Source organism: Bacidia gigantensis, assembly GCF_019456465.1.
Source record: "Bacidia gigantensis strain McMullin 20006 chromosome Unknown contig_244, whole genome shotgun sequence".
Lineage (NCBI taxonomy): Eukaryota > Fungi > Ascomycota > Lecanoromycetes > Lecanorales > Ramalinaceae > Bacidia > Bacidia gigantensis.
The window spans coordinates 277,729-303,081 of record NW_025408600.1 but is presented as its reverse complement, the minus strand read 5'-3'; the positions used below and the strand labels follow the sequence as shown (position 1 = coordinate 303,081).

General features: G+C 50.2%; 6 protein-coding genes across 6 annotated transcripts; 5 read left to right on the top strand and 1 right to left on the bottom strand.

The window, feature by feature from the left end:
* Nucleotides 1–1,345: 1,345 nt before the first annotated feature.
* KY384_004780 (uncharacterized protein) lies at nucleotides 1,346–7,915 on the top strand (the record flags this gene model as incomplete). Its single annotated transcript, XM_044813284.1, has 6 exons — nucleotides 1,346–4,444; nucleotides 4,493–4,709; nucleotides 4,754–5,024; nucleotides 6,439–6,571; nucleotides 6,618–6,813; nucleotides 6,867–7,915. 6 exons carry the CDS (start codon nucleotides 1,346–1,348, stop codon nucleotides 7,913–7,915), a joined length of 4,965 nt encoding a protein of 1,654 aa, XP_044669562.1.
* Nucleotides 7,916–8,043: 128 nt separating this feature from the next.
* KY384_004779 (uncharacterized protein) lies at nucleotides 8,044–9,189 on the bottom strand (the record flags this gene model as incomplete). Its single annotated transcript, XM_044813283.1, has 2 exons — nucleotides 8,044–8,272; nucleotides 8,363–9,189. 2 exons carry the CDS (start codon nucleotides 9,187–9,189, stop codon nucleotides 8,044–8,046), a joined length of 1,056 nt encoding a protein of 351 aa, XP_044669561.1.
* Nucleotides 9,190–10,577: 1,388 nt separating this feature from the next.
* On the top strand, nucleotides 10,578–12,803 carry KY384_004778 (uncharacterized protein; the record flags this gene model as incomplete). Its single annotated transcript, XM_044813282.1, has 4 exons — nucleotides 10,578–10,909; nucleotides 11,082–11,616; nucleotides 11,668–11,753; nucleotides 11,810–12,803. 4 exons carry the CDS (start codon nucleotides 10,578–10,580, stop codon nucleotides 12,801–12,803), a joined length of 1,947 nt encoding a protein of 648 aa, XP_044669560.1.
* Nucleotides 12,804–13,269: 466 nt separating this feature from the next.
* Nucleotides 13,270–16,412, top strand: KY384_004777 (uncharacterized protein; the record flags this gene model as incomplete). Its single annotated transcript, XM_044813281.1, has 4 exons — nucleotides 13,270–13,500; nucleotides 14,078–14,710; nucleotides 15,618–15,869; nucleotides 16,068–16,412. 4 exons carry the CDS (start codon nucleotides 13,270–13,272, stop codon nucleotides 16,410–16,412), a joined length of 1,461 nt encoding a protein of 486 aa, XP_044669559.1.
* A 1,190-nt stretch (nucleotides 16,413–17,602) lies between these two features.
* On the top strand, nucleotides 17,603–19,570 carry KY384_004776 (uncharacterized protein; the record flags this gene model as incomplete). Its single annotated transcript, XM_044813280.1, has 2 exons — nucleotides 17,603–18,150; nucleotides 18,196–19,570. The coding sequence occupies 2 exons, from the start codon at nucleotides 17,603–17,605 to the stop codon at nucleotides 19,568–19,570; spliced, it is 1,923 nt and encodes a 640-aa protein (XP_044669558.1).
* A 797-nt stretch (nucleotides 19,571–20,367) lies between these two features.
* On the top strand, nucleotides 20,368–22,053 carry KY384_004775 (uncharacterized protein; the record flags this gene model as incomplete). The annotated part of the gene is made up of 1 exon (XM_044813279.1): nucleotides 20,368–22,053. One exon carries the CDS (start codon nucleotides 20,368–20,370, stop codon nucleotides 22,051–22,053), a length of 1,686 nt encoding a protein of 561 aa, XP_044669557.1.
* Between the last annotated feature and the right edge of the window lie 3,300 nt (nucleotides 22,054–25,353).

Sequence of the window (25,353 nt, the reverse complement as noted above, 5' to 3'; positions counted from 1 at the left end):
CTGATCTGGCCTCAATGCAAAGAGAGTTTGGGGATGTCTTCCGGGTGCCGGGGAGACTGCCAGATTTCCGCTAGATGCACATCCTTGTCACCTCGTGGCATTACCATATATTGACGCCTGCATATCCACCTTAAATGTGAACATCGGTGGTCGGTATTACGGATGTTGACTCGTCGGTGCCCATTCTTGTACAAGTAGGCTGTCGTCGTGCTTCACCATTGACAAAGGCTTGTTCTGAGGACATTCAGATCCTTGATGCTGACTTAGAGATATTATTCTACCGGCCCGGCAGCCGCAGTCAATTTGCCCCTCTAATTGACTGTAAGCCACTGAAGACCTTGAGGCCCCCGCCGCTTCTGTTACTCTAGAAGTTGACTGAGTTGAGCAAGTTGTAGAGCCTATGATTCATCCAGTCAGGATCCGCACGAACTACTATACTTTTCATATCCCTACAGTTGCGGTTTTCACCATTGTTACTGTCAGCTGTCCCTTTAAGCGCAAAAAGTTCAGACGATAGCCCCGCATCCGCCCAGCTGGCCGGATGATGATCGACATAAAATAGAAGATCCAAACTTCGAGAAGCTTCCGGGGTCGCACGTGGCTTTCAACCAGAGTTTAGATGTGTGCTGATCACAAGGGACAAATGTTGGAGCGCGTTCGTTATTCTATGACATTATTCTGATTTGGGTGTCGGATGAGGCCCAGTTTTCATATCTCTACGTAAGGTGCCTCCCGACTTTTGAGGGATAATTCTCGAGCGTGACATGGTCAAAAGAGATATCAGGGGAGAACGCTGGCATTTAGTACTACGTTCTATCTTTCCGGACTAGGGAAAGTCCGCAGTGAAATCATAAGTCTGCTTGGTCTCAAATCCAAAAGGCCTCATGGAGATAGATAGCGGTCCATATCAATTTGTAGTATCTTTGACTCCCTTTCTGCGAAGCATCAAATCTTGGCGGCCTTCGCTCACTCGCATATCCCACATTGCCCCGTTCGCTCCCCACCTAATGGTCAAGCGTAAATCTCTAGCCTTGAAGAAGCATATCATAGCCCTACAAAAACGCCAATTGCATGCATTCTCGTGCCTTGAGGCCGTGATGTTGGTTCTGAGGCGCTGGGGAAATCAGCCAATCAATCCCGAGATCGACTCTCCTCCCCCGAGCGCTTACTTCGACTAGACCGGTGTGGCCTTCGAGCTGATCAAGAGTTGCGCTCATTCCATCGATACTCTCCTGAACAGCTGCTGGGGATTTAGAGAGGCATTCGACGCCAGCTGCCGCCGAACTGAAGCCATGTGAAGCACACCAATGCACGGTCTGGCTCAGAAGCCAGTAAAAGCCTCAATATGAACGGTATTCCCAACGGCATCCATGGGACGAATTACCATTACTCGGAGCGGCCTTCATCACGGCAGGCTTTGAGCAATGGCCAGTATACTTCGCAACAGCAAGCCACCGGTGGCTCCACCGCCAGGGCGCGAGGCCAGTCGATTGGTGTTAATGGCCACACAACAGACCCACCTCCCGCGACTGCGTTGTACGTTCGAGCACTTTACGACTATCATGCCGATGATAGAACAAGTCTCAGTTTTCGCCAAGGAGAAACAATTCAAGTCCTCACACAACTAGCAAGTGGTTGGTGGGACGGGGTGATCAATGGCGTTCGCGGCTGGTTCCCTAGCAATTACTGCGTTGTTGTTCCAGGTCCAGGCGAGTCCTCGTTAAGTAATAGCCAGCAGCTCAATGGCGGTGATATATCGGCTGAGTCGGGTACGGAGGATGAATATGAAGAATATGAAGACGTGCAACATAATAGCCATTCCCACAACCGAGAGGAACCCACCTTGTCGGCAGAGGAGGCCGAGTCGAAAGAGCAAGAAGAGGCTGCATTTTGGATACCTCAAGCAACACCGGATGGAAGATTATTCTACTTCAACACTCTCACTGGAGTGTCGAGGGTGGAACTTCCTCTCGAAGCTCCCACCTCGGCCAATGAAATGGGCCCCCGCGATCGCATGAATATCCATGTGCCCGACCAGACAAGACCGCCACCAGAGATGATGGCTGGAGGCTTCGTGCGGGACGAAGATGAATATGATGAGGGTGAATCGGCATCTGAGGTAGAGGAGTCTTTCATGCTGCAAGGGTCACGTCCAAGGAGGCGGAACTCGTACCTATCTGAGGGCATTTCACCTGCGGCCTCACAAGAATCCTTTAATTCACCTTACCCGTCAAATAGAGATTTTGACTACCAAGCCACCAGTATGGATGCGGTCGCACAAGGGCAACTCGGCATTGCAGGTACTACACCATTCACGAGTAATGCGCTCAGCCAAATGTCTGGCACGAGTGTGCCGCAATCTTTTGTCGACGAGGGCGGTATGATCCCAGTCACCTGGAATAGGCTCATCGACAACATCAGTCGCGCGATTGAATCCTACAAGCAAGTCATCAACAATGCCGACCGGTCCGAATTCGTTCGCAAAGCTGAGGACATATCGGATCACTCACGCATGCTCTTAGCCGCTGGTTCAGGTACAACTGACAACCACTCTGGCAACCCCTCTATCATATCGATCAATAAGGCTCTCTACCCTCATTACCGAGACATGATGTCGCGATTCTCGAAATTGGTCCTCTTCTCCCATAGCGCTGCTGCTGACTACCCAGCAGCAGATGCCTACTCCAAGTGCTTACAAGAAGCCGAAGGCGTTCTGCATGGCATGTACGGATATGTTGAGGTCGCGCGGACGCAAAGAGGAGAAGAGCTCCCAAGACTCGTACCAGGATTTGTCCTCGGTAGCAATAACGGAGGGAGTTGGCAGAGCAATGGCTTGTCTAGCAAAGAGGCGGTAATGGTGACATCTTTCATGGACCAAGATGACTACGATTCTTACAATGAGCCAAATGTACCACTGGAGGGCCAGCTCCTAACCCGAATGGACGAGCTGAAGAGAATGATTGTATTGAACATACGCAGGCTGGAAGAGCATTTAGTTGCGCGGGAGAAACTTGTCACGCACATTCGACACGAACAGATTGGCAACAACGTCTGTCAAGCGGCTCAAGGCGTTCTTGGTGTCTTCAGGCCCTGGGTTTCTACCGTTGAGTCTATCGACCTCTCACCACTTGCCCCCTCCCTGAGCAGCACTCATCTAACAGACTTTGTTCTGCAGAAGCAAAGTCTGTACGACCTCGCAGCAAAGCTTGTTATTGCTTGTCAGACTGTTGCAGCACCTTTGGGCGATGAGTGGTCTGAGAACAGAGGCGAGCCCTTGGAAGATCGCTTGAGTGAAGTGCGATCACTCGTGCGTTCCTTGGAGAATTGCATATCACAAGTAGGGTTTTCAATGCAGCTCCTTCTTGACATGATGCCACGAGCAGAGTTGGACGGGCGTGATGCTCCGGAGCATCATGAAATAAAGAAGCACCGGACAGACCCTACCTCTTATGAGTCGTCGACCATGCCTCCTCCTTCAAAGATCGTCAGACCAAGTCTTGGTGATATGAGCTTTCCCAATTCATACTCGGAAGGTATGGAGCCACCTCCTGAACAGTTCCGCCCTCGGCAGCAGGATAATTCCAAGGTCAAGAAATTCTTTGGTGAGGTGCCACGAGATATCGAAGAAGAGCCTTCATTCCTGCGGCTGGAGCATGAGGGGGAAATTTCCTATGATAACAAGACGGATACCCCAATATTACGTGGAGGCACTTTAACGGCGTTAGTTGAGCAATTGACGCGACATGACAGGCTGGATTCGCCCTTCAACAACACGTTCCTACTTACCTATAAATCGTTCACCACGGCGAGCGAGCTCTTTGAAATGCTAGTCAAACGTTTCAATATACAGCCTCCCCGAGGTATCTCCGAGACAGACTACAAGACGTGGGTAGATAAGAAGCAGAAACCGATACGGTTCAGAGTTGTCAACATCCTTAAAAGCTGGTTCGACAACTACTGGATGGAGGATACAAGTGAGGAGAGCAATGAGCTTCTGAGGAGAGTACACTCTTTCGCAAAGGATACAGTTGCTACCACCGCAACCCCTGGATCGGCCCCGTTGATGTCTTCGATTGAGCGACGTATGAAGGGTCAGGATCCTAATGCTAAAGGTCTAGTACCGACCCAGGCCACGTCAATACCAGCTCCCATCATGCCAAAGAACATGAAGAAGCTCAAATTCCTTGACATCGATGCTACCGAATTTGCTCGACAACTCACCATCATCGAGTCAAGGCTGTACGGAAGGATAAAGCCTACAGAATGTCTGAATAAGCAGTGGCAAAAGAAAGTAGGGCCAACTGAGAAAGAGCCTGCGCCAAATGTCAAAGCATTGATCCTGCACTCGAACCAGCTCACCAATTGGGTGGCTGAGATGATCTTGAATCAGCCCGATGTCAAGAAGCGGGTCGTCGTCATCAAACATTTTGTTCAGGTCGCAGATGTAAGGCAAAGTCCATTGATTGCTATAACGCGCTAACCAAGGTGACAGAAATGTCGCTCGATGAACAATTTCTCGACATTGACATCCATCATATCAGCCCTTGGCACTGCCCCAATACATCGGCTACAACGAACTTGGCAGCAAGTCAATGCGCGAACACAGAACGTACTAGAGAGTATGCGCAAATTGATGAGTAGCAGCAAGAATTTTGCCGAATACAGGGAGACCCTACATTCCGCCAACCCTCCGTGCATTCCTTTCTTTGGTTCGTGTCTATGCAAGCCGTCTTTCGTCCGCTAACCTATCCAGGCATCTACCTCACCGACCTTACCTTTATTGAAGACGGTATACCGTCCATCATCAAGCGCACCACCCTTATCAACTTTGCGAAACGGGCAAAAACTGCCGAAGTAATCCGCGATATCCAACAGTACCAAACCGTCCCATATCCCCTCAAGGCTGTTGGCGATCTGCAGGATTATATCCTCAGTAACATGCAAGCTGCTGGAGATGTGCATGAGATGTATGACAAGAGCTTGCAAGTGGAGCCGCGAGAGCGAGAGGACGAAAAGATTACAAGGTTGGTGGACATGGGTCTTCTATCATGACAGAATCCACCCCTGCACCCAAAAGCGTAAGCATCACGCTTCACACGTTTTACTAGGCTGTCAGACCGCGTCGTTCTTGAATCATATTCTCAGGAAGCCGAATGCAGCTGACGATGATTGCTCTAGGCTTCTATCAGAATCCGGCTTCTTATGAAGGGGCAGCCCCTTCCTTCCATGTCGCATCGAAGTGACTCCTCTCATGCTATATATGATATGTCATCGCAAAATGTATAGCTACTCTACTACTTAGCGAGAACTCGCACGACCAACATATTTCACTTCTACGACGTAATGATTTAGAGCGACACCATCTAGGCGCGATATTAGGTACAGATTTCTCATCTATGGGTCGATACGGCGGATGTGTGCGACGATCTTTGAATTGATGGCAAAGCTATCATTTGACGTAACTGAGGCCTTTATTGTACCTCGAGCTACTTACAATCCCATGTACATATGTCATTCAATGTTGTGATTCTACCTACCAACTTCAAACGTAGGTTTATGTGGAGGTGACGTCTTGAGCTCCATCATCTAGTAATTGTGCCCCAAAAATGATGGAAAGAATATATTTCGCTGCATCAAGTAATTTTTAACTTCTATCGCCAATAGTTGCCTTCAAGCCCCATATGGTAGCAAATGACACTGAAGTCGCCCAGCAGCTTAGCGTTAGGACCGGGAGTCCTACGTGTGGCACTGGGGAAGCACAGGGTGACCTGTACGCCGATAACGTGGGGTTCACCTGGACCAAACGCCTCCAGGTTATGAGACAGGGAGGTGGGGTGTGTATCTTTCATTAGAGCCTACTTAGGGTAGGACTAAAGCTCTGGCAAACCTATGACAGCCGAGTACTCAACCCCTAATCAGACTAAATCGTACAAGTTGGTCTTCGATACCAAAATACAACCCGCAATTCATCTAGACCGAAGTGCCCAGCGTGCGAAGAGTTGCATCAGCTCATCTTCATGGAAAGATGATCAGGCCTCACTGCATTTTATGTATATTGCATAGTCAACCGCCAGACATTATTGACTTCGCAAGACTCTTCGAGTGCTCTTCGGTATCGCCTAGAGACCCGTATCGACAAATGACTTGCAGTATCACTCCGACGTCATTGGACGCAACCGCCTCGTGGCCCATCAGGTAGACATAGCTTGCCCGGCTGGCATAGTTCCTGGGCACCCTTACATCGGCCTCCATGTCTGCCAGCGGGTCGAGTGCTACCTGGCTGTCAGTTCTCGAAGAAAAAGTGCAGAATGTGAATGAATGTTTTGGACAAGGCTATGCCACTACAGGAGCCGTTAGCACTAGCCGCTCTTTTCGTTCCACACTCGAGTCATTTTGCAAGAGGAAGGGGGTGGACAGGGTGTCGCGAGTATGTGCCAGAATACTACCATCGTACACTCCCATTGTCGACTTAGCAAAAGCTGCCGGCGAATCTGCGGCGGACCTGCAGGGTTTGGCGTCCAATCACACACTCGAGAGTCTGGTCTGGTGGACCTCGTTTGCCCTCATAGAGGTAAACGGCCTTGCATAACGAGTCTACAATGTTGACCACATGATAGCATGGGTGGACAGCTGGGGCAGAGCTTGATTCCCTCATTCTGCTAGTGGCTGAGCTCAATAACAAAGTGCCGTCGTTCTCATCGCGATCCCAATTTCCACACGAGAAACGAGTGCAGAAACCTCTGCAAGAAGTGTACAGCCTCTTCATCGATGCGCATATCCACATTGCATCTTATCTGTTGCAGCATGACGCACGTAAGCAACATCTCCCCAGTGTTATCCTACACAGGCTAAGACATTTACTACAGCTCAGGATGTTGATCCCGCAAGGAACAGGGAGCTGGGAACGTATATCAGAGAAACCGGTGCACGACTCGAAGAAATGAGAGGTAAACACAAAATCATGATCGATCAAGCAAAACTTGACGAAGAAAGAGAGAGATACAGCAGAGAGCAACCTACTCTCAATGGGCAACGCAGTTCAATAGTCCACGTTTTCTTTCAGTCGCAAAGAAATCTGGGGCATGGATCATACGGTGCAGTTGACGAAGTACGCGAAAAGTCGACCGGCGACGCCTACGCCCGGAAACATATCTCTCTAAGGGCTGACGACGATAAATCTCCAGATGTAATCGAAAGAGAAGTAAAGAACGAGGTTGCCATCATGCAAAAGCTAAGCCACCTTCACATTGCAAGGGTACTTTTCTACCTGAAAGAAGGAACCGACGCCTACAGTATTTTCATGCTCCCAGTCGCAGACTGCGATCTTCGAGAATATTTGAACAAGTGTACCAAAAGAGCATATCCTCCCAAAATGACCAAGAACATTTTCCCTTGGTTCGGCTGTATACTTGATGCGCTCGCTTACGCTCACAAATTGGACATCAGGCATCAAGACATCAAACCATCGAACATACTGATCAAGAACGAGCAGCCTTATCTTTCAGACTTCGGACTCGCAAAGGATTTCGCAGAATTGAACACAAGCAAATCGAAAGGAGACAAGGTGCAAGGGACTCCGGTCTACCGGGCGCCAGAAGTTATCCCCAAGAAAAGCCGCGGCCGTAAAGCTGACGTTTTCGCCTTGGGGTGCGTCTATTCAGAAATGCTTACTGTTTCTCAAGGAATCTCTTTGGAGCAGTATCGCGATTATAGGCAAGAAGCAGGCTCGACTGCGTTCCGTGATTGCTTGCCAAAGGTGGAAAGGTGGCTTAAGGGGTTTGAGAGGAAGCCACTCGTTGACATATTAGTGGATCAAATTCTAGACATGATTGAGGAAGATCCTGATAAGAGGCAGAGTGCGGAAGAAGCCGTGAAGTTCCTGAAGCGAGAGCGTTCATTATTTTGTGTAGAGTGAGTCTTCACGCTTGAGGACATTTTGAGGTTTCAGCGAGGCGTTGGCAGGCTTATCTGGGCTACGATCTATGTGTTATGTTGGGAACGCAGCATGTTGGAAGGGCAAAGCTCTTGGGATGTGACAGAACCTCATACTGCATTTATCACTTCACCGATTGCTGTTGGTTCTCTATCATACCAAGACTTATCAACTTCATCAGCCCAACATATTGGCTCAAGACACCCTACATGCTCTATGATCCGTGCGGCTGCTTTGTTCCCATTGCTGATTGCGGCCTTGATATCCCATTTGCCTCCTTCCGGCAAGTCGAGCTTCTGTGCCATGTATGAAGCAGTATAGCCGCCGACAAAACTATCACTGTGACGAATGCGTTAGTGCATACACTGCTGGAGGGAGGCGGTCATGACGAAAGACTTCGTCAGCAAATGTGAAATAGGAAATACGTACCCTGCGCCTGCCGTATCGAGAATTCTCAAGTCTTTCTCGGCCTCTACATACCCAGATTCCCACTCATTGAGAAAGTAAGCACCCTTCTCACCCAAGGTGATCACAATGTTTTTCACCCCAAGTTTCTGGAAGTATTCTGTCACGGACGTCCATCCGGTCTGATTGACGATATCATCTGGTTTGATCAAAGACAACAACACCGCCTCAGTCTCATTCATTACCAAATGGGTAATCATCGGGTAGATATCCGGCAGAAGATAAAACGCAGGCGACGGATTCAGCAAGACCTCAATATGATTCAGATATGCCGTCTCAATCGCCTGCTCAACCGTCTCTCGGTGCAGCTCTAGCTGAGCGATGACCAAATCAGGCTTGACGCCCCCTCCCAGACTTTCCAGCGTCAAGAACTCCTCGGCTTTCCGTTTGTACGCTGCTCCAGGAAACTGCATGATGCGATTGGCGCCTGTCTTCTCCTCCACAAGCGTGACAGCAATCCCATTTCTGCCCGGAACAAGACTGACACCGTCGGCATTCACACCGCAGTTATACAAACATTGTTTGAGCGCTGGACCGAATTCATCGTCGCCCACTGCACCAACCATGCGGACTTGAATGTCCTCGCCGGAAGTTTTGGGACGGCCTTCTACATGATTCTTTGGATTTGGGCGGGTGAGACGATGGACGGCGACGGCTGAATTTGCGCCCTTACCGCCTGGGGACATGGTGAAGGAGGACGAGGTTACGGTCTCCCCATTATCGGGCAGGCGTTCCGTAATGGTCACCATATCCTGCGTGATCCCGCCCAGGACGGAAACTATACGACCCATCTTGCTGGAGGATAAGTGTCACTTCATAGCAAAATTTACAGCCTACGTCAAAATCAAAGGACGTTGGATGATAAGTTGCAGGATGATACAGCAACAACAATAGATCAAGAGGCGTGGAAAACATCGCCCCCACTGGAACTACCCCACTATATGATCTAGAATCACAGGCAACCTTTTAGGGTCTGTCAGTAAGGCTGACAGGCTGCGCCGTTGGAACCAACCCCCTGCAGATGACGTCTACATGGCCTAGAATAGGGGCCGAGGGGGCATCCTCGACTTGTTGATGGTGGAGATTGCGCTTTATATATATTTCCATTCCACGACTCTACTAGCTCCCTCTCCTCAAGAGGAACCTTCAAATACGATATCAAGCATCACATAGTTGCTTCAGAGCCTCGAATGGAATATGAGCTGCCTATTCAGGATGTGACTGGCCTACACGCTTCCGTATATCACAGCCAGCGATCCTATAGATCTTCCGATTGTTATCGTCCCGAATCTGTCGTCGCCAGCACGCGGTTAGGGAATTTGATCCAGCGAATTCAGACAACCGGAGAATGTCACCTGATATCGCGGGCTCTCTTCGCTGCTCCCGTCCTGGTCCCTTATCTCTCCCTTTCTCCATTCGCCTGCAACACGCGATATGAGTTATAGAAGGCGAAGCATAGGATGTCACGTGGCTCTCTCACCATAACGGAGGAAGTAGACTCGGTCCTTGATGACGTAGTCTCTTGACTCGATGCTATCATTTGGCGGTTCTGGGGGCTGTGACGGCGGCATGGCTCAGAAGGTGGATATACTTAAGTCGATGCGCGCACTGTCAAAGTCGCAAATCTCGGTAGGACGGTCGAAGTTTGTCTATATCTGATCTTCTCTTGATATCAATGTTTACCATGGGAAGCGGCGTGGAGCACTTGGAAAGTGATTTATGATCCGAGTCGTCATCGACTTCCAAAGGAAGTTCAGAGTCGTTTTGCGGCTCTGCTGCGATTACTACAGCTGATCTTCTTGGCCTGCAGGACACAGCTTCGATAGCAGCGAGTCAAGTGACGAGCACTTTACTAGGGTCACCAAAAATGGGCGCTGCCCCCACAAGTCAAAATCTGGACTTATGCAGCGCTAGGCACAGTCCGCCGCAGCTTGTTCAATCGGCCCTGGTGGGGCACATCAGGCGTTTGCAAATGCCGACACCGGGCTTGTCGTTCTATTGAGAATCCCGTGATGAGGTATTTGAGAGTCTGATGAGGAGGCAAGCCTTAGAAAGCATAGCCCGATACCTGCATGGAGCCTGAGAGTACCAATGTCAAGACTGACTGCGGTGTCGAAGTTGTATAATGCAAAATCATCGTCCTCCCGCCTCCCAGCGTTGAAGTGAAACAACATACTCAATGGGCGAGCCTCTCTCAGCTTTGGCTAGTGTTCTAGCAATTGCTGCATTTGCAGCACACTCTTGTGAATGTCTCCATAAAACGTTACGGTTGGTCTCTGAAGCGCCGAAGGAAATACAGCATCATATCACAGCAGTCCGAGCTTTGCAGTCAACACTCGCTGGGATAGCTAGACTCGATGATGATGTCAAGGATCCTGCACTCATCACGGAGGAGTTTAAGGCCCGGTTGCAAGAATGTATGCTTGATCTCCGGGGGATGGAGAGGCTGACAAGTCCACTTCATGCACAACTTGAAGAAGGTAAAGCACGGAGAGCTTGGGCGAAGTTGAGGTGGTTCTCTCCCGATCATAGGCAGAGATTGAGGGCTTCTTTGGCCCGGATTGAATCTTATCATACCACACTTTCTCTGGACTTGTTACTACTCAATATGTGAGTTAGTACTGTGGCAGCCAGATTTCACTCCATCCTCAGTTCATGTCTTATACTCTGCTAGTCGTCTAAGCCTGCGGCCTGTGAAAACCAGCACCACTAAAAGAAGAACCTTTTACCAGCCTCAGCATACCGCGACTCAGGGTAGAGATCGCCTCGTCAATGATTACCAGCCGTTTCAGAAAGATTTAGGACACAAACATATTCAATCATATCTTCAAAGCCGCGTTCTGAAAACCCAGAATTATCGCCTCTGGCATTTCCTCTTGTGGCTAGGACCCGTCTACACAAACGAATATCACACAGGTAACGACGCCTCCACCGAAATTTCAAGGAAATCAGAGGGCTATGGAATTGCTCTTGCTACGGCATTGTATGGGATCTGCCCATATAAATTCGAGTTGGCGATTTTTCTTCGGAGGACGTGGGACGGTTCTGTTCTCAGTCTCTCCTTGCAGTCGCAACTGTGTTTTCCGAGTATAGTACCGTGGGAAGCCGGGGCCTTTGATATTGTTGCCTCCGGGGATGTCGACGCTCTGGATACTTTGCTCGCTACAAAGCAAGCAACCATCTTTGACGTGCAACCAGATGGATCTACACTTCTGCATGTACATACCTCGCCCCACCGTTAGATAGAAATCTAACTGACGATTATCAAGGTTGCTGCGTCGCTCAGTGACTTCTCTATGATCAAATACCTTCTCGAAAAGGGGGCCAGAGTAAATGCAATGGACGATCAAGGCGGGTAAGCATGCCCTGCTTGCGGTATGGAATTGTGGGATGGCTAAATGTACATCTTAGAACGCCTTTGCACAACGCTACCGAAATTTCAACGGACTATGAGGCATCTCGGCTCCTCATTGATTGTGGGGCAGATCTTTTAAATCAAGACATCGATGGCAAAACGCCCTTGCACACGTTCTACAGCCTGGCTGTCGAGAAGATATGGCACTACTATGGAGGCTTCATTGACGAATGTGCATGCGATCGTCGTGGTCTGACTTTACTCCATTACCTTGCCTGGTCGAGCAACACTCCTTTGGAAACATTCAATAGAGTATACAAGCATAACGTTTCCAATTTGAATGTGGTAGACGTGACAGGTAGATCGATCTTGCACCTTGCTTGCCAACGAGGCAATGTGGCTCTAGTCAATTACATCTTAGACGCTGCCGAGCATCCTGTGTTGGACGCGAGAGACTCTGAAGGGAGGCCAGCCTTACATTATGCTGTTGAAAACAAACGAGCGCCGGAGACGGTCGAATCTCTCGTTGAACATGGAAGCGATCTTCGGGCGAGAGATAGTCTTAACCGTTCGGCACTGCACCATGCAGCGATATGGGACCGTTTACCCGTAGTCAAAACTTTGCTATCTTTTGACGAGATGAAGGACGAGCTACACAGACCTGACTGCTATGGTATGACTCCATTGGATATTGCGGTTCGGTACAAGTCCGACACCGTCCTAGCATTACTGGTAGAAAGCGCTGGATATGAGACTCCCATCAAAAATTTGGAAGATAGAATGATGATACAGACAAGACATTTATTAGACGGCGCTGTCACCAAATCTTCAGTAGATCAAGCAAAGCTAGTACCTGCGCAAAAACCAAACCTTGAAGGATCAGGGTCAACATGGAAGTACCAAAGCTGGCCAACCCAGTTGAAAGAACATTTACGTGCGTCTTTCCATTGTATGGACACGGGCGGCTTCTATCGAATGTTTCGTATCAGCGCTATGGTTTTCACTGCCTGGAAGATCATTATGTTCCTATGGAGTAAGCAGTATAGCTGAGCGATTTTGATGGACCGTTGTGGTTGACGGTGAAGAGATTGAGCGAAGGGATTCCTTTCTAATTCAATAGAGGCAAGATCTTGAGAATCTATATATCTAAAAATTGCAGCAGCATCCATGTCGCTGCATTCGAAATCACGCAGCCTTTCGTAGCTCTTCCTACTCGACCATGTATCATGCTTCGAGACTCTTGATCGGACAGAGTAGCTCAGATCATAGCAGACAGACTCGCAACAAGTAGATCTTTTAAATGCTACTTTACTCCTGAATAAGCCCCTTTGCCCCCTTATCCCTTGAAAGGTTTTAGCGTAAAGTTGATGCACGCAACCACAAATTGACATCGACCTCCTCTCTTTCCGACACACACTTCCTGAAAACCATACTTCTCGATCCCGGGACCCATCTTCCCCCCCCGGTCCGATGACGTCATAATCGTAATAGCCTTTAATGTATCAAGCGAGTGATCATGTCCACAAAAGACCAACCCCCGCCAAACCAACACCCGCGCCCGCCCACAGAACCATCGACCATCCCCTTCTCCTCCCTCCCCCTCGACCCCACAGGCCCGCCAGGAAACGCATGGGGCCGTTTCGGGCCCCATGACCAACTTGGCACGCTGAATCTCATCACACCGTCTGTTGTCGCGGCCGCTGCGGGGGAGGTTAGGAGTGGGGTTAGGGTGTCGCTTGATTGGTGTGTATTCCCCCTCATAGGATAGTAGTTGTGTTTGAGGCTCTGAGACTTTGTTTGTTTTTGTGGTTGTTGGTATTGGTGTGGGATATTGGGGGCGTGAGTAGCGAGGGGGAGAGGGGGGGGGGGGGGGAGCAGGCTAGATGGGATTCAGTAATAGTGACGCTGACGTTTTCTTTCGGTGGGGGAAAAGGCCGCTCAACAAACCGACTTTTCCACCTCATGGTAGGGAAGGTTTGAGGCATGAGATTAGAACGAAAGGGCATAAGGGCCGCGTCGTTAATGATGATGTTGTGAGTTTTGATACGCAGAGTGGGAGTCAGTGGGATGGGTTGAGACATTATGGTTTGTTATCTTCTTTTTTACTTGAGGTTTCATTGCAGGCTGTGTATGGTGTTTGTTTGAATAGAGGAATCACAATGTGTCTTCTTGTCTCATTGTCTCGCTTTCTGGGGGAAAGGGGGAAAGAAGAGAGCGGGAATCCTGAGCACATACTGATCTCACAACAGGCTATTTGGAGGAGCGGAAATACTACAACGATACCTCACCATCTCAAATCAAGGATAGCACTACCCTGGGAATAGACGGTAATCTTCCTCTATCTTACCCCTAACACCTTAAACTTCCCTGCCCAGCCCTCTCATCCTCCTGCCCTCCTCCACGCCAGCCTAATTCCCGCTGCAACCATAGCAATCGCCCAAGCAGGTGGCATAACAACCCGCGGCGTCCTCCTCGACTACGTTGCCTTCGCCGGCCGCCACTCCATCCCCCTCTCCCCTTTCACCTCCACCCCAATCCCGCTCTCCCATCTCCACCAACTCGTTACCGAATACGCCATCACATTTCGCCCGGGCGATGTCCTCTTCATTCGCTCAGGCTTCACACAAGCCTACAACACCCTCTGTCCCGATGACCAGAGAATTCTGGTAGAAACAGGCTTAGATGGAGGGGATGCAGGCGATTTCGCAGGCGTAGAAGCAACGCAAGACGTGTGTGAGTGGATCTGGGAACACGAAATTGCTGCCGTGGCGGGGGATGCGCCGGCGTGGGAGGTGGCGCCCCTTGGGGGTAGGGATAGGAAAGGGTTCCGATTGCATGAGTGGTTTCTGGCAGGGTGGGGGATGCCGGTTGGGGAGATGTTTGATCTGGAGGAGTTAGCCGGGGTGTGTGAGCAGGAGGGGAGGTGGAGCTTCTTTGTGTGTAGTATGCCGCTGAAGGTAAGCATCACCTTTTCCCCCTAAACTTGAAGCCGTGGATGTCTCTCTTCATGATATGAGGTCATTCATGGCGGGATTGAAGTTGACGAGCGAAAGGTCCCTGGTGGCGTGGCTAGTCCACCGAATGCTGTTGCTACCTTTTGATCATGGGTCACTGAAGTTGGTAAGAGACTGTGTGGAATTCGACCTACCCAGCCCATGACAATGGAAGTCCTTCCATAGGCCCCGATGGCTTGTAGCGAAGTACAATCACCTCTGGATTGCGGAAAGCACAGACACGCAGTGACGTCCGTTCCGTACAGCATCCAGACCGCCTTTTCGCCTAAACTCTCGCTGTCTCCACCTACCTTTAGATCATCATGTCTTCTAAGTTCTAACAACTCATCTCCAGCCCTAAGCTCCCCAGTTCTCGCACCAAGTCAGTCTTGGCTAGACTCGCCACTACTGCTCGCTTCTCGAATCCAGAGCCCTATCATAGCAAGTGTGGCTTCTCGGTAAGGCTGCGCTAAGAATCACCTGATCCGATTTCCATGCGATCTTGCCTCGAAGCAGCCAGGACACCATCACACCACTTTTCAATCCCCTCAATGAAGTCCTCAATGGATATGTTGCTATCCCTCTTTGGTCATCGGAACCTCAAATAGTCGTGTCAACGGCCTTACACGTGGTTCTAGATCTACAAGCTTAGCCTTTTACGGTCTGCCCAACCTCATTCTCGGGACTCGATCATCGAGATGATCGAGCTTTTCAAGCCCTATCTAGTTTAGTAAAAGCTTGAGCCTCCATCACAGCAATGTTTTATACTCTTTCCAATCCGCCATGGTCCTAAGCTGCATTCCTGTTGCTCGGGTCTACCTTACGCCCATCTTGTGAAATCATCTTTGTACAGCTTCTTGTCCCCTGATAGACCCCTTCACTCAAAATGCTCAAAGCACTATCCCTCCCGCTGCTGCTCCTTGGCCTCCTCCTTCCATTCACGATCAATGCAGCACCAGAGATCGAAAAGCGCTGGGGCTGCCTCAACGATGGCGAAGCCAGCAAGTTCCTCCAGATCTACATTTCCTTCTTTGAGAAGCTCGACCCCAAAACAGCTAAAAAGTATCTCACGCCCGACTTCTTCGAAGTGTCAGCAAGTCTGAACTTCCTGCTTGGAAAGCTGGTAGGCTCCGCATCCCCCTTTACTTTGCCCTTTCCCTTTCCCAGAATACTGCTTTTCCCCTCCCAAACAAATCCACGCCTTCACTTAGCTAGAGCACCCGCCCATCTTCATCACCATCCTCGCCACGCCTCCCCCTTCTCCTCACCACCCACACACAAACGCACAAAGTATTCACACTAACACCCTCCCCCCTCACAGCCCGACGCACAAACCTACACCTCCCGCTCCGACTTCATCACCGCCCAAACTACGCAACAGAGCTCCGGGGCCCCCGCAGAAAAGTTCACAGTCCTCGACACCATCCACGGCTGCGACACGATCTGGTTCCGCTGGGTCGACAACAGCAAGCCTGTGCCGCTGTATGGATTTGATGAGTTTTATCTGGCAAGGAGTGGTGGGCATGGGCCTCATGGTGGTGGAGACTGGCAGATCAACAAGGCATACTCCGAGTTTAATAATGCGGCTGTGTTGTATAATGCCGGGTTGTTTCCTTGTCCGGGCACCTCGCCCGGAGGGAGCAATGGGACCAAGGCTACGCGCTAGGTATGTTGGCCCGAGGAGTCTAGGCTGTAGATGCTGTGGAAGGGGGAAAGGGAGAAAAGCTGTCGCTTGTATCTATCCGTTGATGCATGGGAAGCCAGAAAATGGTACTGTGGCGACTAGTTTTTAGGTCTCAATAAATAGCAGCAAATGTGCAACCCTATTCAACTGTTTTGCCAGAATCAGAGTGGCAGAAGATACTACCGTCTCCTGTGTTGATCGGTCTTCATTGCAGCGGGTCACTCTTCTTTTCGTACGCCGCTCGCCAGTCTGCTTCGATTTATTGTTCTCTTCGATTTGAGCAATACTTTGTCTTCATCCTCCTTCGACTGCAAGTAGGTTAAGTTTATCTGGCCGTCTCGAAATCTTGTGCGAGCCGTTGTCCTGCAGCAGCTTTCCAGCCCTTGGCGCGGGGTTTTCGTTTCGGCCTCGATTGGTTAGGTGTGATGAATATTACGGCAGAACTCTTCCTACGCTGTAGCTTTCAAACCGGCCCTCTGAAATTCATTGCCTTCCTCCGCTGACCTACATCTATTTCTATGTTACTGATGTACCACTGAATTTACATATGCAATGAGTACAAGCTTTACACAAACTGATACGGCCCTCTATACCGTCAAGGGTAGTGCGTATGAAGTCATCACTAATCTATTTGCTTCATTGCAAGTGCCAATTCTGACAATTCATCGGCGATTACGCTCATCTACTCGTAACCCATTGTGCAACACCCCACGTCAAGCGGTGTTCCAGAGCTTTCACACTGCTCGGCTACTGCGGCTAGAACTCAATTGGATCATATGACAGTGGGCGTGATGGGGATAATCTCCACCGATGGGGGCCCAATTCGCACTTCGATGGACTAAAGCCAGATTAGGCCGGTTCGGAGGCGGATCTAACCCTTTTCACATGAGTCTAATGAATCGACAGCACCAGCCAAGGACTTGGCCAAGGACGTACGTGATGTTCATTCGCTGGAAAGAGGCCGGTCACATAAGGCCAAGGGCGGTAACGTCAAGCCACCAGACCCATCTGGGCTCGAATGAGGCTCTGCGACAAAGGAACGGATTGCAAGGCTGGCTTTCCCCCACGATATGTAGCACCTAGCACATACATAAAAGCCCGACTCCTTGAAAGGAACTCAAAGTTTCCTGCATGCTACCGGGTGTCAGGTGACCTAGGATACTGCAAATAGAATGTCTCAACATGGCAAGCTGCGCTTCAGCATCGTTGACCTTTGGAACAATGTGACGAATATCACCAACCAGAATATTCCTCACGATAGCAGATTAACAATTGCCTCCTCAGGCTATGCTTCCTTGACGAAAGATACATGCGAAGCCCTTGCAGGCTCTGGCATGAGCAGATATGAAGGATCAGCTATTTGGACACGTGCGACCACATGGAAATTTCCCCTATTTCAAGTCTTTGCATTGTTTCCTCGGCCACCTTTGAATCTAAAGACAGAGATATTTGTGATTGTCCATCTCTTAGGCGACCCAATTGATTCAGTGCAGAATCTGCTGCTGAAAATCTCAAGATGCCAATCTAAAGTTAGAGACTGGAAAACCGAGCTTGAACGCCTCAATGTTGATGTCGATCCTCATCGCGGGCATGGCATAGACGAACTGGCGCAGAGAAGGGAAGAGGAGCAGATCAGGCAATGTCGATGGAAAAGTTTAGCTCTTGTGACTGACGCATACGATGAATGGGGAGAGGCTGACCATCAAATCGTGGTCATGAAGTGAGTACAACATTCATACTCTGATGATCATCTGATTAATTTTAGGTCGCTGCTTGATTCCTCTACCGATAAAGCATCATTGCTGGATACTGTTCGACACACGTCAGATGCACTCGCTGCTGATCGGGCAACGAAATATCTTCCAGCCATCATTGCATTAGCATCCTTTGTCGCCATTATTGGAGTCGCAATGGCACGGACCGCAGCTGCTATTGGCGGTCCAAGTTTCAACACCTCCCTTTTCATCAGCGTCGAAATGCATAGCATCACGTTCTCGTCGCTATACTTCTGGATCCTGCCAGCTCTATTGTTTAGCTCTTTCATCGGAGTCTCCCAAACCGAAGCCAGGATACCACGCATCTTAGATCGATTCCATGACGATCTTCAGAAGCACTTTTCCCAACCCACACCGCATGCCAATCTGCCGGATATCACTAGGCGAGTGAATGAGCTGAGAGTATTCACAGAACCAAGTACTGACCATAGGATGTTCCACGGCGGTATATATTCTTGGCAGCCGTCAATTGAGCAATACTGCACTTTGCAATCATCCAATACTGCGCAACGCCCTCAGGATACTGATACATCACGACCAACTGACCCTCTCCTGAATGACACGCCCAATGTTCCATCGCGTGGCAGGCAGGGGAATTCGCAGAATGGCAATCCCCACCAGTCAAGAAATGTGGTCACTCATACCGCTTCATCTAACAGAGACACCTCGCATCAGACAGCTCAAAACAATAGCTCGGCACAAGAGCCCACTCATATCGTTACAACGAAAGTGACGAGCAGGATCTGGAATTGGCTCAAATGTCGCTTCCTCCCTGTACTCATCGTTCTGATCCCCACAATCAGCGGTGCCGTGGTATCCAGCCGTGTGCCACCTGACGGTTGGAACTGTCGCGTAAGTGGCGAAGTCGCAATCTTCTTCGCCTGGTTCATAAGTGCCGAACTCAATCTTCTCATCCAATACTGCATTCCCTTGAGGAACACCACCCAGAAGAAACTCTTCCGGGTCACATTCTCCAAAGATATTTTCTTTACTCTGGGGACCATTGCCTGGGTCTTCGCCACTCTCGTTGGTGCCATGAATCGCTGCGACTGCTGGATCGACCATGACGGCAGTTTGATATTACCACAACGAAAAGACATCGACAGAATCCTACAGCGCCGACTCAATAGAGACTATCCAGCTTGGATCTTTTCTGGTGTGGCTGTGGAGCTGATCGTCATACCGTTATGGGTCAAATTCAGTCATGGAGACGCGCTAAAAGTATTTGTGCAACGGGACGATGGTAGGTCGAATGTTGAGTGGTTCTGGGACATGCGGGATTGGATCAGACGACATTTTATGAGGACGAGGATAAGGACGGATAGCTGGTTCCACTTGATGAGAACTACGCCACGCGAAACGTAACCGTTAGACAATATCTTCTAGTACATGAAAACTTTGAAAGTCCGAAAGCCAACAGTGGATATAGCCAAATGGGCAGTTCTAACCTCGTCCAGGCACCAGATCATGTAATACAAATCGGAGGGCAGATCCGGCTTTTCGACAAGGAATTCCTTAGAAGGCGTCCCCTTTGCGATATTTGAGGAATTACAGAGACTTGTCACTCACGGGGAGTCAGCTATTTAGCTTGACCCATCTATCTCAATATTCATCGGTTCTCTACTGCCTTGTCTCCTGAGTCACATATCCTTAGCCGATTTCGGTCGCATCCACAAGTGACACCAGTCGACGCCAGGTTTCTCGGGTGTAATCACATCACCAATTTTGTCTCAAGCTCTGGCAACCCACTTTCTGAGTGCGTTTTTTAAAAAAAAGTGTCGGACGAACAATTGTCCGATGTATATGCACGGTGCCCCGTACTCTGTAGATTTCGCCGCAAGTGCCAAGTTCGGAAATCAATGCATGCCCAGAATCTGGGCATCGGATCAACTCTGGCGACGCGTAATACTCTGTGGTGCAATGACAAATCTGCTCACCAACATGAAGTCTTGGCGCTTACACCGTCTCTGGGTCAAGGACATGAATACAACAAACGGCAACGTATGAAATTTAGAACTACTGACAAGTTCAGGAGCCTCTTCATATATCATGTCTGGTGACTCGGGGTCAAAATGTGACGCTTAAGGAGGTATAAACCGGCGGCCACTCCAGCGTCTATATTTCTCAAAAAAGTAACCGCTCGTCGATCAGGGCCAATAGATATGGTACTCACATGTTGTTTGTCCCGGCCTCAGCAAAGCTACTGGGGCGAATTCGATCTTGATGGGATCAACATCAGTGTCAGAACGCTCAAAGAAGGTGTTTCTCCTGGCAGTACGGCTGGAATTCCCTCTTATTTCTGGGGGAGAGATGTCAGAACCCGTTTTGGGAAGCCATTCAACAATCTGTCACGACCAAACAAATTTACCGTTCATGGCGGATATTCAGAGGCGAGAAGTCTGATCGGTAATGGCGCTGTAGCCGACTTACAAAGGCTATCCATTCAGGCTCGAGAGTGCATCGCCACATTATTCAGAGACATCAACGACGGATCAGAAAGGTCGTCCCTGAGCGAAATCAAGATCTCGTCTTTCCCGGAATCAAAGCCCACATTGGTTCGACTGCAACTAGCCCCTGAACTACAGCGCTGGAAAGACGCTCAACACTCAATCGGCAACATCCTTCTACCGAAAGGTGCCGGATTGAGTCAAGCCTCAGACAAAGTCCTCAAAATTCTCGGGGCGGAGAGCTGGCCTGAAGCCTTGAAGACAAACAATGCACTCTTTGGCTGCGGAATTGCCAGCTTACTTATGGGCGCCGCTGATGTGCCAACCATGTTCTCCAATTACGTGACTGACATGGTGTTCTACTACGAGCACGGCTACAGCCACATTTTCCCGTCCTTGGAACCGCTTCTGCAGAGGGCACTGGCCGACCCGCACGCGTTGCGGACTCTGGGGGGCCGCGAACGGCGACTCGGTGTTCGCATTGGCAAGCAGTACATCCAAGGCAAGATCGCGCTAGAGAAGCAGCACAAATCGCAGTTGACAAATCGGTCAGCGCGATTGAGCCGGCGAACTGCACAGATCGTTTCTCTGTCGGAGAGTAGTCTGTTGGGTATGGCGGCCGAGGCGATGGCACGGGGCTTCGATCCTGGTGCCGTCATGAGCGACTTGGTTTTCAGCTCGCCGGGGACTGATGTCGTAGACGTGGGATCTGATCTGATGAATTCGGAGGTCATGAACTCGTTCCTGAATGTGGCGGATATCACAGACACGGGCGTCGTGAGTGAAGACGTGTTACGTAGGGTCTATGATGCCTATGCGGCGACGGGGGCTAGGATGCTGACGCAGAGATGGCATGAGCCGCTGGCTAGGATGTGCGCCGCGCTGTATACGTGGCACATCCAGAATGATCGGCATATGTTCCTCAGGCGTGCGATCTTGGGCTGGCCGAAAGCCCGGAAGATGCCGGCGAGACCTCAGTGCGAAGCAGATTTCGACGAGGTTTTTGATAAGGAATATCGTACAACAGGGTTTTCTAGGCCTCTTGATCCAAAATATGTGTGCAATGGCGAAGAAACATGTAATTATGTTCGCCAATTTCTCGATCGTAACCAGGAGGAGCCATTACTCCGGGACCTATGGCTGGTCCTTGTCATAGGTCCTCTGGAGTATGTCAGGGGAGGCAAGGTCGATGAAAGGCGGGAACGAGATCTTGTCGAAGCCTCGCGGCTTAAGATGGCTGAGCTTTTCTCCCGGGGTCTGGTGCTTGAAATGGTCTGGCTGATTGCTCATGCGAATCACCATGCTTGGCAAGTTAATTATCTTTTCGAGGCTGCTATGTTTGGCAGCATTCTCGATGGAGGCACTCTGGCTGGTAAGCTCGATAGGCAGGAGGAGAGCTGACTAACGGACTTGATCTTGATGGTGGACCTATTTGAAACCATTTTTTGCAGATGAAATAGCTATGTAGGTGGCTTTTGACCACAGTGGGAAAATTCATCAAGAACGAGTGTGCAACAACATATTCAAAACCAAAACAATTTAACTCTCCCACTTTTAGCACCCTTGATACTGTTGAACATCGTCACATACCCTCAAGACTTCTAAGTCCCCGTCTCCGCAGGAAGCATCTATTGGGTCACCGGCGGAAGGTACTGCATATTCCAGACGGGCTGATTTTTAGTTGAATCATAAACATTGCCACTCTACCTCAAATCATCAGCCCTTCATCCCCCAAAATTCATGGTCAACTCAAGGAAAAACTCACCCAAGGATACCCGCAAATATGCAAATAAGCGAAAGGCGTCCCATCAAACATCACCCACGCACCGGCATCCCTGACATTCTTCGGCAAGCCCGTATGCGCCGTGGTAATCGGGCTCTGCACGGGATAAATGATCATCATATGCGGCCCGATCGGAATCCCCGGACTCGTGGTATCCTTCGGATTGGTATTACTATGCTGCACGGCGCCATTCAGCATGTAAACCAGCCCCGGGACGACATTTGTGGGTTTGTCGAGCCCGCGAGCGATGGAGGTGCCCCATTGCATGCCGGCGACGTCGGCGCACATGCCGTTGTTGCCGATGATGTTTTCGTTGCCTGGCATGCAGGTCCAGGTGCTGCCGTTTTGCGGCAGCCGCAGGATGCTGATTGTCATGTCCGGGTTCATGTCGACGATGGCGGCGTCGGCGGTGATTTGAGGGGGACCGGAACGCATGGCGCGTGCGATTTTGAGCGCTTGGGTGGTGGAGTCGTCTTTGCTGGGGGTGATGGGGGAGGTGGGGTAGTCTTTGATCCAGTCGGGGAGGCTCATGGTGATGATGGTTGAGAAGAATTACTTGGTTTTATTTGTTTGTTGGATGTGAATTCCCTCAGTCTGTTGGAGATGATGTTCTTCTGTGTGTTGGGTGATGAACTTGGAAAGCTGTGGTCTTCTTACAGAAAACTCGAGGCATCTTTATAGTCTTCACAATGTCGCCCTGTATAGGACAACAATCTTGAGAACCTCGGCAAAAACAGAGAGAGATTTACTCGCAAACATCATGTTACAACCATATGTTGCATGCGATAGTGAACTAGGAGACCGGCGAGCAAAATCCCAAGCCATGACGCTACAGCGTACAGATTCTTGTCAAGTCTTGCCTGGGAGACGGCGAGGATATTCATCCATCAATTCATCCGTCTTGGCAGTCTAGTCCGAATCAGGCAATGGGCGAGGCCTTTTGGTGCTCGGAAGATTCGCGACTTCAGAACGTGGCTACAATACCGTCATCAGTACGTGGCTAAGGTGATGAGCCGAGGAACATTGGAGGAGTTCGGGTAAGGTTCGGGTTTGGTTCTTCCTGATACCCTGACAAGTTCTCTTCGTTCTTTCAACCTGTTGAAAGAAAAGCGAGCTAGGAAAGAAGTATGAGGGCCGACGTAATAGCAAAGGCAATGCCCTAATAATACAATGGTTATGGGTCAGGATGACCCTTTCATTCAAAGTCTTGCAAAGTTTTGGACAAATCCTGTCAGAGGTTGTCAATGTCTCCGATCCCTAGATCTTACCCGGCTACGGAGGTAGGGCAGATAAGATCGATCATGATCCTTGCCACGTGCATCCACTAGCATTCAGCCACGATTTTACCCAAAATGGATTTGGACCCACCCAGACCTTACTAGCGCCATCAGGGGCCGGATACTTTGGGACCGTCTTCCCCTTTTCGCTACACATCTGTTCTAGCATCCTCTCACCGCCAATGATAACTGTGTATTCGCAAGGTCACCTTAACAACCCCTAGTAATGCCTAGCTTACGGTTGCTTCGGAGAAAGCTTGTGATTCATGCTTGACCTGTTTAGAGCTCTAGGGAGATTCCCATGCCCTTGATTTGGTTACCTTACCCATGTGCACAGAGTGGCCTGACCTTTTAGTGTACAAGCTCCGTCGGGCGTCGACGAGATGTCTCCGCTTTCTCATATTCAACAAAACGGCCTTTTCCCCCCTCTGCCTCGCATTTAGACAATTGATCCTTCGTGTTCATCATGTTTGAGCGAGTCTTTCATCAGCTGTTCTTCTTGCTCCTTTCTACTGCGCACGTGTTCTCCTTAAGCCTACCCGCGAGTCCTCCACTGCAAGAAAGAGACGTCGCGAACGAGGCCTTCAAAGTTCTCCAAAACCTTTCTTCAGGCAAACCCTTCTGCTCTTCTCTGATCTATCCTCATGGCCCAGCCACAAAAACCGAGACTGTCACCGTCTCAAAGACAGCAAAACATTGTGCCACTGAGACCCAAAAGCAAGTCGAGCAGGGTGGAACCTTGACGTAAGGGCATCATCCCTCACGCACCCATATCACATCTTCCCATGCTACCACCCGTGAAAGACTTAACTAAAACATCACATCTAGAATAACCAAAAGCACCACCCTCCCAAGCATAACAGTAACGTCCTACTCATCCACGTCCCTCATCCCCAGCGGCGCCACCCCCATCATCAACAAACGCGCGGCCACCACCACGCTCCCCGCCCCACTAACCCCCTTCGCGCCCTCCGCCTTATCAGCAGGCTGCTCCCTCCTCCTCCCCCACCAGCCCTGCCCATCCACCAAGACAACCATCACCACCACCGCCAAAATCCCCTGCACCACAACCCTCACATCCACAAAGACGAAATACGCCGCCACGACCACGACGACGGAAAGCGCCTACCCTCCCCCTACACCGTTACCGCAACAGGCGTGCTGACCACCACTGTACCTGCCGTGTGCGCTGGGCCCTCTTACGCTGCGGGCGGAGGGTTGCCGGATGGGACAGAGATCCATGTTGCAAGTTACCCTGATTTTCCGCAGACGCTGGTCGAGTGTTGCGTTCTCTGCGCTAACACGAGGAATTGTGTTGCGGCTGCGTACATTGAGGAGGCGGCGGAGTGCGATCTTTTGGTTGAGACGAAGGGGCAAGGAGGTGGGAGTGGAGGGAAGCAAGGGAGGTGTCCGCTGGGTATTGTGGACTTTGCGTTTGGGGCGCCGGTGGATGGGGGGAATATCTTGCCTGGGCCGTGTGGGAAGTGAGGGGGGTTTGTTGATTGCGCTTTGAGGAGGTAGCGAATGGAATTTTGGGAGGAAGCCCTGCCTTGCTCTACCTGTAAGATAAGTGGATAGGTGATTGGGTATCCCTAGCTTGCTCACTTCGCTACCACCTTCCCTCTCCAGCCATAGTGCTAG